Below are 13,885 nucleotides of genomic sequence, written 5' to 3'. Positions count from 1 at the left end.
AACTCCTCAATCCCCACAGCAGCAATGATTATCTTAAATTCTGTAGTAATCACTTCCCTTGCTTTCTCAAAACGTTTTATCATCTATGATATGTTGCATGTTGATCTTTAAGTGCAAGTTAAAGTTAACATGGAATTTGATATTTTGCATATAGATGCTTAATTATTTCAACATAGCTGAAAAACTTTCTTTTCTCAATTTTTGCAACTCTTCAAAAATAAAATGACTGTATTTGTGTAGATTAAAAATTTCTGCACACTCTACAATCTCTATTCTTGTGATTCATGCTCTGTTCCATTGATTCATTCCTTCACCAATTCCACACTGCTTTGATTAATGAAAATTTATAGCAAAATTTTTTAAAGTGAGTAGAATAATTCCCCCAACTTTATTCTTCTATATTACATTTTTGAGCTATTCTAATTTCTTGATCTTCTATAAAAACTTTAGAATGTGCTTGTCTATACTTACAAAATCCCTGTTGATATTTTGATTAAAATAATATAAGTGTATATAGCAATTTGGAAGTACTGACATTTTTACCGTGTTATGTCTTTGAATCCATAAACAGGCTATTTCTCTGCTTTTTTTTTTAATTGGTTGTTCAAAACCCTACAAAGCTCTTGACATATCATATTTCACACATTAGCATACATTAGCTTCAAGTGAGTTATGAACTCCCTTTTTTACCCCAAGTAGAGATTGCAGAATCACATGGGTTACACATCCACATTTTTACATAATACCATACTAGTAATAGAGAGAGAAGATGGGAGGGGAGGGGTGGGGGGATAGTAGAGGATAGGAAAGGCAGCAGAATACAACAGTTACTAGTATGGTATTTCTCTGCTTTTACATATTTTTTCTTTCTTTCATCAGAATTATGTATTTTTCAGCATACAAATCTTGTATGACTTTTAGATTCAAAGAAAATATTGCAGTTTTTGGAACAACAATTTCTGTGCTAATCAATGTTTCTTGCATCCCAAATTTTTCTGTTTTTTTTCTGTTCATCTATATGTTTTAATAGTTCTTTCCATGAAGATCTATGAATGCTAAACTCTCCTAGTATTTTAATATGTCTAAAAATGGCATCATTTCACCTGCATTTTAAAGAATAGCAAACCTTGTTCCAGAAAACTACAATGAACATTATTTTCACTTGTAAACTTAAAAATATTGTCTTTTACATCTAATGCTATCAAGAAGAAATCTGTTGATAGTGTAATGACACTTTTTTGAAAGTATTTTATCTTTGAATAGATTTCAAGACTATCTTTAAATATTCTAATATATTCTATAATAAATCTGGATGAGAATTTAATTCTAGTGACCTTGCATAATTTTCAGAATGCATTTCTAAAATTCATGTTGTTTTCATATTTGAATTATGTTCAGCTATTACACTTATTCCACCTATTCAAAGAGTTTTTCCCTGTACCACTTACCTAAATTATCTTTTACTGGAACTACTGGTAGATTAAGATGAAAGTGTCTTAATCCTACAGATAATACTTTTAGCTATTTGGCGTGCCAGGGATCAGACCCAGAGCCTTATGCATGCTAGGTAAGTATTCTACTGTTGAGCTATACACTTAGTCCTGTAATTTTTTGAAAACCTCATCTTGCATTGTACAATGTCAGAATTTCTCTGTAAAATTCAGTAATTTATTCTTAAATCATGTTCAGTCTGGAATTATACTCTGGAATTGTCACATCTATTGTATTTGTTATTTAAAGTATTCCACTTTTATGTAATTGACTCCCTTTCACATTTAGTTTTTCTTATTTCAGTTTTTATTCAATTACTTCCTGATTCTTTTTAATGACAGAGTCACTTCCCTTTATGTTTTTAATATAATCAATGTAACTTTTATGGGCATTGCTGGGAGTTTCTAACTAAAACCATCAGCTAAACTAAGCTCATTTGCTAAAAAATTATTTTCTTTACAATATTTGTAGCATTAAATCTCATACAATAGTTTGGTATTTAAAAAAATTCTTGTTTTTATTCCCTCATCTCTCTCTATCCTCCTCTGTGCATATTTATAATCCCTCTTGTATCTGGTTCAGGAGCTAACTCTGTTCTGTCCTCTGGATTCTCAATCTAGAGCTATGATGCAAATAACAGGTTTGAGTTATTTTCTATAGGAATGTGGTGCTACAAATTATGAATCCAGAAGAGGGCTTGGCTGAAACCTATTACTGTTTAAAACTATGATTATATTTATCCTTCATCAGCTCATGAAATAGAATCCTACTTGGCACTATGACTGTGGGTATCTTGGAGTAGAGGGAGATGAAGACAGTATTTTCAACCTTCCTTCAAAAATAAGAGAAAAAACTCAGTCCCTGGTTTTGAGTTCAGTTAACCTGACTAGTCCTCTGTTTATAAATGAGGCACTTTTATTCTACTTTATCCTGTAGGTGCTAAACTCTGACATTGTCATTTTCTAAGTAAGAACTCTGCAATGTAAGAAACATGATTTATGATTATTTATTTTTTTAATCCAAGAGAATAGTCACCTAATAATTGAAAACAACTGCTATTTGTTTTTCTCTTTTGATGATATATTCATTATTGCTCTTTTTGGATAAAAGAAAAATCCTTTCACATATTGACCTGAAAGTTTTCTAGCATTTTATTCACAACCAATTTTTATGCCTAGATTGCATTAAACATGACATGAAATAATAAGTAACATGTAGAATAATTTATAAATGATTAATATTTAGATTTCCCAGTGAAATATTAGGGGGAGATGACAATAATTACTTTTCCCTCAACTTCACTCATGCAAAAGAAATGCACATTTAAAAGCCTGTGCTGTGTGTAAAACATCACACTGTAGTCCATTAGTATGCAAAATTATTATTTGTCAATTAAAAAAATTTTTTATTTAATTTTTTAATTGACAAATAATAATTTTACATACTAATGGAATAAATTTATTTCTTTAAATAAATAATGAAATAAATAAAAAAGGTTTTTATTTTATTGCTTTAAAGTATCCTTTAGAATTGATTTTAAATGAAGGGTTTATTTTTGGATTAAATATTTTGTAACAAAGGCACCATGATAATAAAAAATTTCCATTTTCTTCATGAGAAAATTTTTCATGGTTAATTAAATCACACAAAAACTTGTCAGTCATACATACGGATAAATGGCTTCTTTAATGTTTCCAAAGATCTGTTTCCCAGTCATTACAATGGTCATCTGTGTTGTCAATTCTATTAGACAGCCTCCAGGATCACACTAGTTGGAAACAAGTGGAGAGAAATAAAAAATAAATGACAAAAAACAGAATTTTGTAAGAACTTAAAGAAACCAAAAGATTAGAAACTCAAATGTTTGGTATGAAGGTCTATGAAAAAGGTAAAAGAAATATTAGTCCAATAATTTCAAGCACGGTTACAGATCAGTGCCACACTAACTGTATTACATTAATCTGTGAACTCTGTTAAAAACACAAATTTCTTTACGTAGTCCTAGAAAATTCTGAATCTTTATGCTTTGGTTAGGGTCAACCATTGTATTTTCCATGTGATTTGTATGTTCATCCAGGTTCAGAAACCACTGCTCTTGTCTAACTCTGTAGCCCACAGTAGAGCACTTTCTCCAAAAAGTAATAATTGGTCTTTTCTATGAAGCCTCAGGAATCAAGATCTTATTAAATTTTTATTTTATATTTTATTATCAAGCCATAAGAACTGTATAAATTCTTGTTCCAAGAGACCTCAAAAGTCTAGAAAATGGCAGGATTCATATGTGTAGAGTTGGTTGTCAGACTTTTTTGATAACATCTGAGTTAGTGCTAAACACAAGGAAAGTTCTTAGTGCTGAGTTAAGCCAGAGACTTCAACTTTAAAAAGAACTCTTACCTCTTCACTTCTCCACACGTTAAACAAATATGTGTATTTTCCAGGATAGCCCACAAACTTTCCTTTAAAGAAAGCTACATAGAAGCAGGATGAGTAATAATTTACAAACTGAAACAGGAACATTTTCAAAGTAAGACTGCTCTCATACTCCTGGTAAGTTCGAGGAATTTCTGGCAAGTAAAAAGAAACAGAAAAGTAAAAAAAAGAAATAAACAAAAGTCAAGATTTAATACAATTTCCTAATTGTCCTTAAAATATATACTCACTGGAATTAGTGAATGCCTAGTCATATTATTTTGAGAACCAAATAAAATGTTCCCCACTCTGATCATGGCAGAACGATATTAGTAATATGATTTGTCTAGGCTTTCTGTTGAACCCTTTCTGTTAATATAATCACTGTGAAAGCCCAGAAAGCTCCATTTTTCACATTTCAAAGGTGAATACTTGTTTGGGGGGGTGTCACATAGTCAGAATATGGAATTCAAATCCCTTTAAGATTGAAGAACCATGGGGTCATCACCAGACCTGTATTCCTATAAACCTGCCAGAATTCTCTCCCTTTTCTATTTTCAATTAGAAAAGTTTAATCAAAGTGATTCCACATCAAGGGCAGAGATGTTTTCAACTGACCTATGTTTCTTCTCAAGAATTAAAATGATGTATCAATTTTGAAAACAATGTGATGGCAATTAATAACATAAATGGTACACATTTTCCCTCTCCTTTACTTAAAATGTATGATCATGGTTTGACATTCAACATATTCCAAAGTAAGAAGATATTAAATTCTCTTCATACTACCTGGAGTACCAGGAAGCACAGGAGTTTAAGAGAACATGTGATTTTGAGCTAATAATCTCCCAATAGCACAGCTGACCCAGCCAAATCCATGACACTTTTAGGAATACTACAATAGTAACAAGTTATTCTAATGACACTGATAACTCCTCCATGTTAGCAAAATTTGGTTGACTTCCAAAAAATCTCTAATATGAATTCATTGATTTTTCTCAATGTAAAAAAGCCGTGAATTGATAGGTGCTTTTAAAAGCAGTTTATCTGCTATGGTTTTCTTTGTGTTGCTAGTAGAGAAAAGAAGTAAAATTGAAAGAGAATTCCAAATCTGAAGATTTGTGTAAGTAAAGCTACCTGGCATTGCTCATATCAGTGCTGGGTGAAGATTTTGTGGTCTTCTTGTCTGCATGGGACATGGTACCAGTGCATAGACAGGGTAAGGGGAGCATGATGAGATCCTGAGGTGAGGACTAATCAGAGAAGATACACCTTGGGCTGTGTCTCAGATCTATCTCTAACTTGTTATGACAACTGCACTCTGTACTACCATCCTTGATTGAATCCTTTGCTTTACCCGTGACCCACTTCACCTTCTCTCATGGTTTAGAAATTTAAAACACAAGCAAGAAAACAATTCAGGTTCTAAGAGATGGCAACTGAAAAGAAAAGTGCTAAATTTGAGATTTATTTTGGAGGAAATAATATTCTTTATCTCATGATATTTTCCCAAACCGAATATTTTCAAACAACCATACGCATGAAGTCAAATTTTCTTATATTGAGTGCATTGAGGATTTTAGTCAGGATTCAATTAGATCCATCAAGGGAGGATTAAAACAAGAATACTAAAAATTATCTAGAGTCTTAATTTTCTTCTTTGTCTTCTGTTCATCCTGCTTCCATTAAGATAGGCCTGAATGTAGCTATTAGCAGATTCTGAACTACCAGGAGTGGATCTACTTAGAGATCAGAACTGCCTTAGAATGGTACTTGAGGAAATTAACTCCCTCAGAGATGATCCAAAATGAATGTGTAGCATTGGTAGGGACCTATTTTCAATCACAGTGATGATCTGGCTAGCTTACCCATTTTTGTAATCCAGGCAGATATCTTTTCATAAAAGAAATTCAAGATCAAGATGACAATAAAGTTCAAGCATGATCCTGAGAGTGATGTGGCTAACTGAGGAGTAAAGTAAACTTTAACATGCTGTAAGGTTGCCTCACTTTCCATGAAGCTAGCAAATGTAGCGAAGACGGACAGGCGGTACACAATCACCGCTACCATGCTGCTGACAACAAGAGCCATCTGGGGAAGGGAAGCAAAGCAAAGAATTAGTCATGCAGGTCTCTATCTGCAATACATACATTATCTCTTATGGCATTATATTCAGTTTAGCAATTGTCATATGAAAACCAAACCAAATCAGTATCTCTTATGGATAGCAGGACACACACAGTTGCAAGGTAAAGAGTTAAAGGAAAATCACTGAATAGCAGCTGGTTAAGGATAAAATAGGAAAAAAAAATGTGTTCACTGTCAGGCTTTTTCTCCTGACAGCATTTAGGAAACAACAACCAGAAGACCAAATCTGTTTTTTTATGGCCCTTCAGTTAATATTCCCCACCCTCCAACAAATGTAAATGTTATAAGAAAAAATGAAGACAAATTTGTGCCCGAGATTATATGTGGCCATAAAGCCTAAAAGTATGTGTATCTCCTTTAGAGAAAAAATTTGCTGATTCATGTTCTAAGTTGTAGTTACACAGATTCCTCATAAATTTTGTACACGTCCTATATTGTAAAAAAGATAGCCTTAATATCAATGGGTAGAGAACTTTTATTCTAAGCATTGAAGAAGAAACTCAAATTGAATGAGAACTAGTAAGCAGGATAGAATAATCTTTCTGGGACCATATTCCAAAATGTTTCTCAAAGAGTGTCCTGAATTGCCTCCTCTTCTTTTACCACATTTCTACCATGGTTGTTGGAAGTCTAAGAAAAAAAAAAGCATTTCTGCTAACTCTTTTAAGATAAACAAAATTATAACTTAAAAAAGAACTGTTAAAGTTATAAAATACAGTATATACGCATTGTTGACTACAGTCAACAACTGTTAATTTACTTATACTTCAATATACTAACCCCTCAGAAGGTAACGTCACCTCTTTTCCCAAATTAAAAAGGCCAACTATTAAGAAGGCACAAATGTGGAAAGGTGAGGTAAGGAAATAGATTATGGTGATGGAGAAATCTGTCAGGTAAAAAATATGGGGAACAATTGACTTCCATACAATATAACAATAGTTATATTCTTTGAGTATAAAAATACTTGTTTTTTTTCAGCAAGAGAAATATGAGTTCCTTATTCATTTTATGTAGATATTTTAAATGTAGATAAAGATTAATGATTAATGATTTTTCTAAAACTAACCAGAGTCTATAATCAAAATATCTTTTGTTATTCTGGTCTGATTTCAAGTTATCACTTAATTATTGAATTATGAGATAGAGAAGGTCAAACTGTAAGATAAAGTATCTCTTTATTCTCTTAGATCTTTCCACAAAGTCCAATTTTGAAAAATTTATGTCAATTACAATTTATTTTACATAAGAGATATAAACAAGATAAAAAGACCAGGAAGAGGAAGAGCAGGAGGGACTCCAGAGCTACCTCAGATGAAAATGTTGGGATAATCCTGAGGACACCTGCTAAAGAGAGGATAATGGTTGTTAAGGAAATGCTTACCCAGAATGTCACTGTGGCTCCTGATAAAAAGTACCATGGCATACGATTCCACAGAGGCATGTAAGGTTCCAATTCCTGCAGTGTTGAAAAAAATACACTGAAAATTTCAAAATCTGCCCTTGAAGTTGGTACTTCAAGCAGCATTGAAAATCACAGAGCATGATTAAAGTAGAACCCCACAAAAGGGCCCACAGTAAGGGACAAAATGGACACATATTAGCTGATTTAGAGTCCTATTCAGGGCCTGATAGACAGGAAACAAGTCAAAACCTCAAGGGTGCTCTTAAGTAGACAAAATTTAATAAATTTATACTTTTATTCCCATTGAATTGAAATGAATGGCATTGCTTTATAATTGCTCTAGATGATATTAAATTTGGTGTGTTAATCATAGTGTAACTGTGTTCTTCCACATAGTTTAGCAGATCAGATTTTCTACCTAGAAGTTTTAAAGTCACGGATAAAGATTAATTACATAGGCTAACATTCTTAGCTATATTCAAAGGTAGGTATACTTTACTAAAGACATCTGCCATGCAGTAAAAAACAGTTGTCAGGGGCTGGGATTGTGGCTCAGTGTAAAGTGCTTGCCTCATATGGGTGAGACACTGGGTTTGATCCCCAGCATCATACAAAAATAAATAAATGAATAAAAATAGTTGTCAAGAAAAATAGAAGATTTCACATTTTATGGATTTTCAGGATGGACTGAAGGCAAACAATTCTCAATGGCCTGCGCAGACCATCCAAGGACACTACAGAAGTTTAGAATGTGTGTCCCTGTGTGCATGTGTGATTTTTTTTTGTGTTAATGTGTGTACATCCAGTGTGTGCACTCTAATGTGTGCATTTTGTAAGTGCACCTGTGTGTGCCCATTCAATTGTGTTGTTGTCAATGCAGAATTAAATGTGAGAATTTTGTTTGTGTGTAAACACCAAAAAATGTTCCACAAGTAAGAGAAAAAAAATCTGCCTCTTGATTTCAAAACCAAGTGAATGATTCACTGTGAATCAACACATATTGCTTTTCAACCAGTTCCAACAGTAAACATTCATTTCATCTTTTGTTGGTGATGGTATTAATTTTGGGAAAACTAAAAGGGTTGACTTTTTAAAAAAATAATATGAAATAGGAATGAATAAACATTATGTCTGTATCTTAATTTCAAACTACTACCCAACTTGTTCATGCATTTTCTGAGATGCATTTTATCCTTTATTCATTTACTAAACTTTTGTGACTTTTCAATGAAATATTATGTTTGGTGAATACTTGTATAGTGAAAAGAATTTTCAGTGTTATACTGAAAGAATAGCATCCTGAAAAGGTGAGAGAATTGTATGGAATAGGTTGTGTTTGAGACATAATCAATATTCTCTTTCAAACAGCAGATTATGGACAAATATATGACCAAAATTCTGGTCTGTGAATGCAAATCATCTTCCACTTTCCCATGAAAAAATGTTAGTGACTAAGAGTTGAAAGACTCAGTCAAGTATATACAGCCTGTCAGGCACAGTGGCACATACCTAGAATCCCAGAACCAGGAGTTTTAGGCAGGAAGAAAAAACGTTCAATGCCAGCCTGAGCAACTTTGTCCCTTAACATAGTCCCTGAGCAACTTAGACCCTATCTCAAAATAAAACTATAAAAGGAGTAGGGATGTAGCTCAATGGTAGAGCACCCTCCTGCTGAAAAAAAAAAATATAGCCTGTTTGCCAGTTAATGATTCTACAATATAAATTCCCTTACTGGCCATGCTCCTGCTCACATTAATGCAATGATTTTACTATAATCAATTGAAAGGGACTATGTGAAGAAAATTCAGTCTAAAGAACCATTCACTCATAAGCCTACTATCTTAATACAAACACTATTCTAATTTTTGCATATTAACTTGGTGTCATTTCTATTTCTGTATTTATAGACAAAGCCAAAAGTATACACATTGTTTTTCATTTTCCTTTTACTCACCAAGTATTAAAATTATGTACAATGTTACAATGGTTTGGGCTTGCTTTAAAACAACCTAGTGGCATAAAGGTGTAATGAAAAGCATTGCATTAATTAAAAATGATTGAAGCTGTAGGGAAATGCAAATCAAAACCACACTAAAATTTCATCTTACTCCAACCAGAATAACAGAAAATAATAAATGTTGGCAAGATTGGGAGTAAAAAGGTACATTAGTACATTGTTGGTGGGACTGCAGACTATTACAATTCCCCTGGAAAGCAGTATGAAGAATTCTCAAAAAACTAGGGATAGACCCACCATATGACCCAGCTATTCCACTCCTTGGAATCTTCCCAAAAGATCTAAAATCATAATACTACAGTAATATAGCCACCTCAATGTTTATTACAGCACAATTTATAATAGTTAAACTATAAAATCAACCTGGGAGTGTGTCAATAGATAAATGGATTAAGAAATTATGCAGTTCTACTCAACCATAAAGAAAAGGAAAAAAAAAATTATGGCATTTGCCAGTAAGTGGATGGATATGAAGAATCTTATGATAAGTGAAATAAGCCAAATTCAGAAATTCAAAGGTCAAATGTGTTCTGTCAAATGCAGATTAGAGTAAAATAAAGGAAAAGGGCTTGGGAAAGATAAGATAACATAAAGATAAAGGGAAGATTAGTAATGTAGAAGGAGATTGAAAGAGTAAAGGGATGGGTAAGGGGAGGCAAAGCAGAATGACTTTTAAAAACTCATGTTATATGCATATATAAATATATCACAGAGAGCTTCATCTTTATACAATCAAATATAAATAAATAGATGAATGAAAGGAAGTCTAATAGAATAGAGGAAGGAACACAGAAGGACAGGAATGAAGAGGGAGAGGAATAAAAAGGGGATCAGGAACTGAAATTGAACTTCAAGAATGTATTAGTTTGTCAGGATGAACCCAATTACTATGTATAAAAATTAAGTGCTATACAAATGTAAAAAAAATCATGTTTTATTGTAAAGTATAAGTAAAATTTTAAAATTCAGAAAAGCTAATAAATTTAGGATTGTGATAAAAAATCAATGAAGTACTAATAAAAATTAGAAAAATGTTTGAAAATGGGTAATAGTTCCACCCATTGGGTCAGTATAGTTTTCCTTCTGTTTCTGTATGTTTCTGAAGATTTTCATATATATATGGATATATGAATACATATGTACATATTACAAATAGAGAAGTTTACATGATTTATATTTTAGGGAATATATTAAAAAGGAATTAAAACATACATTATTATTTGAGAAGCAACCTAAAGCAGAGTGTTCATTGAGGTGAGCTGTCTGTTTCACAGTCTCCTAATGTACCTTTGTCACTGGGTTCATTTTCCTGTGTTTACACATAGCTTCAAATTCAGGTCTCAGTTGAAGCTGCTGCTGTTCCTCTTCAAAGTCCACTAAATCCCACTCATATTCCAATCTGGCCTGTCGCTGTTTCCAAAACTCCAAAAACAGTGTGACTATAGGTAAAGAAATATATTTTTTAAAACCCATAATAAAAGAAGAAACAAAATTAATAAGAAAATAATTTTCTCCCACTTCTTCATTATTTTGGCTGTAAGGTGGTTCATATTTTTCAGGTGGCTATATTCTGTCATTGTTAGATTATGAAATTACCAATGATTAATGTTGACAAAATACTAAATAATAACATTCAAATAACTCATATACAAAAATTCAAGCTAATTTATTAGTAGTTCATCAAAAAATTTTATTCAAGCATATTATGCTGTTTCTTCATTCATATAATTTTATGTAATATTTGAACTAAACATTTTAATGAACACTAAGATTTCTTTGAATGTGTTTTACTGAAATCATTCAAGTTAACGTACATTTTCTCAAGTTTAGGGAAATGTTACCTAAGAAGAATATTTAAGGAAAACATATAAGAGCTATTTCCCAGTGTAGTTCAATCTTTCTCGCGCCCCCCCCCTCGTGCGCGCGCACACACACGATTCCACATACTACAGTACATGTGTAACTTCAAATTTCAATGGAATAATAACATATTTATGGAAAAGTACATAAACAATTAATTATGCAATTAGAAGAATTTTCACAAAACACTCACACGCATTTATCAGCACAAATATATTTTAAAAAATAGAAAATGAGCAACACCCCAGAAACTCTCATCCTGAATCTTCTGAAACAGAAGTAACTAGTACCTTAGCTTCTAAATCACAGGATAGTTTCACTGTCTTTGAACTTTTAAAAACTGGTGTCATATAACAAAAAATTTTTGTTGAGTATGTCATCTTTTAAATTAAACCACAAATGTATTTATTTATTCTTGGCATGATGAACATTTGAGCTATTTATAGTTGTTCACTATTGAAAATGTTTCTTCTTTGAACATTCTAGGATATACCTTTTGTTGGGCATATATGTATCTTTTGTGGAATATATATCTAGGAATAGAATACTGCAACAGAATCAGCTTGTTATTTTATCATTTATGAAATATTTAACTTTTAAAGTTTCTTCTTACTCAATCTCTACATTTTAAATAATAACTGTGGATTATGTCTGAACATTTTTAAAGCCCTAATTATATCTTTTCAAAGTATTACAATTCTCATTTAACTGGTCTCTCTGCCTCCAATATATGTCCTTTTCAATGCAAATATACCTATCGCCTGAATGCCAGTTTTTTGTTTGTTCTTTTGCTCATATGTACATTTGCTTATTATGCTCTTTTGCTGATTACAAAATATATTTTATTGTGACAAGAATGCTTAATATCATATCTACCATCTTAACTAATTTCAAGAGTACAATTCATTATTGTGAACCATAGGTTCAATGTTGTATATATCTAGAGCTTATTTATCTTTCTTAACTGAAACATTATGCCCATTGGTTACTGATTACTAACTCTCAAATTCCCAGTCTCTCAGTCCCTATCAACCACCACTCTATAATTTGATTCTATCAATTTGATTATTATAAATATTTCATAAGAATGGAATCATGCACTGCTTATCTTTCTGTCACTGTCTTATTTCACTGGGAAAAAAATGCACCTATGTTTCGTCCATATTGTTAGATATTGTAGATTGCCCTTATTTTTCAAGGCTTAAACATATTCTATTACATGTATATACAGCTAATTATAATCCATGTATCTATCTATGGACATTTTGATTGTTTGCACATCTTGTCATTATGGATTATGTTTCAATGAACATAGAAGTGGTAACATTTCTGCAAGATCCTGATTCAGCTATTTTGGGTAAATATCCAGAAGTAGGAATGTTGACATATAGTAGTGCAATTTTTAACTTTTTGAGGAAACTTCATTGTATTTTTCACATTTACTGCATCATCTTGCAATCCTAACAACAGTATGAAAGGGTTCCATATTCTTTTGTGTTCTTACCTATGCATGTTTTACATGTGTATGTGTGTGTGTATGTGTATATATATATATATATATATATATATATATATATATATATATATATATAATCCATCTTGAGAGGTGTGAGTTTATACTTCACTATGGTTTAGATTGTCACTGTCCTGACAACTGGTGACATTAGGCATTTTTTTCATATATGTGTTGGCTATCTGCATATCTTCTTTGGAGAACTTTTTATTCAAATCCTTAACCCATTTTTAATAAGGTTGCTGATGTCTTTATTTTTCTATGCAGGATTGAGTAAAGGAGTTTATAATATAGTTTGGATATTAAACTCTTATGAGATAAAAGGTTTGCAAATATTCTCCCATTCCACAGGTTTTGCTATCATTGTGTTTCCTTTTTATCATAGAAGCTCCTTAATTTGATATAGACTCACTTGTTTATTTCTGAACATATTGCCTAGCATCTGGTGTCATGTCAATGAAAACATCGCTCGCACATGTGTCATGAAGCATTTCCCCTACATTTTATTCTAGGAGTTTTACAGGCTCTGATCTTATGTTTAGGTCTTAAACCCATTTTCATTTGATTGTTGCTATGGTAGAAGGGTTCAATTTCATTATTTTACATGTGGATAGCTAGGATTCCCAACACCATTTGTTGATGGGATCTGGCTCACTATCACTTCTCCATTGCGTATTCTTGGAACAAATCCTAAAGACAGGTTGACTATGTATGAGTAACCTTCATGGAAATCAAATTTTCCATCGATTAACCACTGCAATGTGTACTTCTATCATACCACATGTGACGAATCTATACTATTTTGACTGTCAATTTAAAAGAAAAACAGAGTAATTCATCTAGAAGAATAAGAGACCCAGAATAGCCAAAGCAATCCTGAACAAAAAGAGTGATGCTGGATCACAGTCAGATCTCAAATTACACTACACAGTTACAGTAAAATTATTAGCATGGTATTGGCATCAAAATAGACATGAAGACCAGTGGAACAGAATAAAAGACACTGAGACCAATCCACATATATTCACTCATCTGATGCTCA

At 32.2% G+C, this 13,885-nt stretch overlaps 1 protein-coding gene across 2 annotated transcripts in view; it reads right to left on the bottom strand.

Moving 5' to 3' along the window:
• The window catches only part of Ano5 (anoctamin 5), a 111,423-nt gene that overhangs the window by 26,145 nt on the left and 71,393 nt on the right, over positions 1 to 13,885 (bottom strand). For both annotated transcript variants that reach the window (XM_076846988.2, XM_076846989.2), the window contains 5 exons: positions 10,758 to 10,909; positions 7,433 to 7,507; positions 5,769 to 5,991; positions 3,886 to 4,055; positions 3,162 to 3,259 (listed from right to left, as the gene is read on the bottom strand). In XM_076846988.2, the coding sequence (XP_076703103.1) occupies positions 3,162 to 3,259; positions 3,886 to 4,055; positions 5,769 to 5,991; positions 7,433 to 7,507; positions 10,758 to 10,909 (718 nt within the window). The remainder of the gene's footprint in view (positions 1 to 3,161; positions 3,260 to 3,885; positions 4,056 to 5,768; positions 5,992 to 7,432; positions 7,508 to 10,757; positions 10,910 to 13,885) is intronic.

This window comes from Callospermophilus lateralis, chromosome 2 (genome assembly GCF_048772815.1).
Source record: "Callospermophilus lateralis isolate mCalLat2 chromosome 2, mCalLat2.hap1, whole genome shotgun sequence".
In the NCBI taxonomy this organism is placed as follows: domain Eukaryota; kingdom Metazoa; phylum Chordata; class Mammalia; order Rodentia; family Sciuridae; genus Callospermophilus; species Callospermophilus lateralis.
This window is presented reverse-complemented; position numbering and strand designations above follow the sequence as displayed.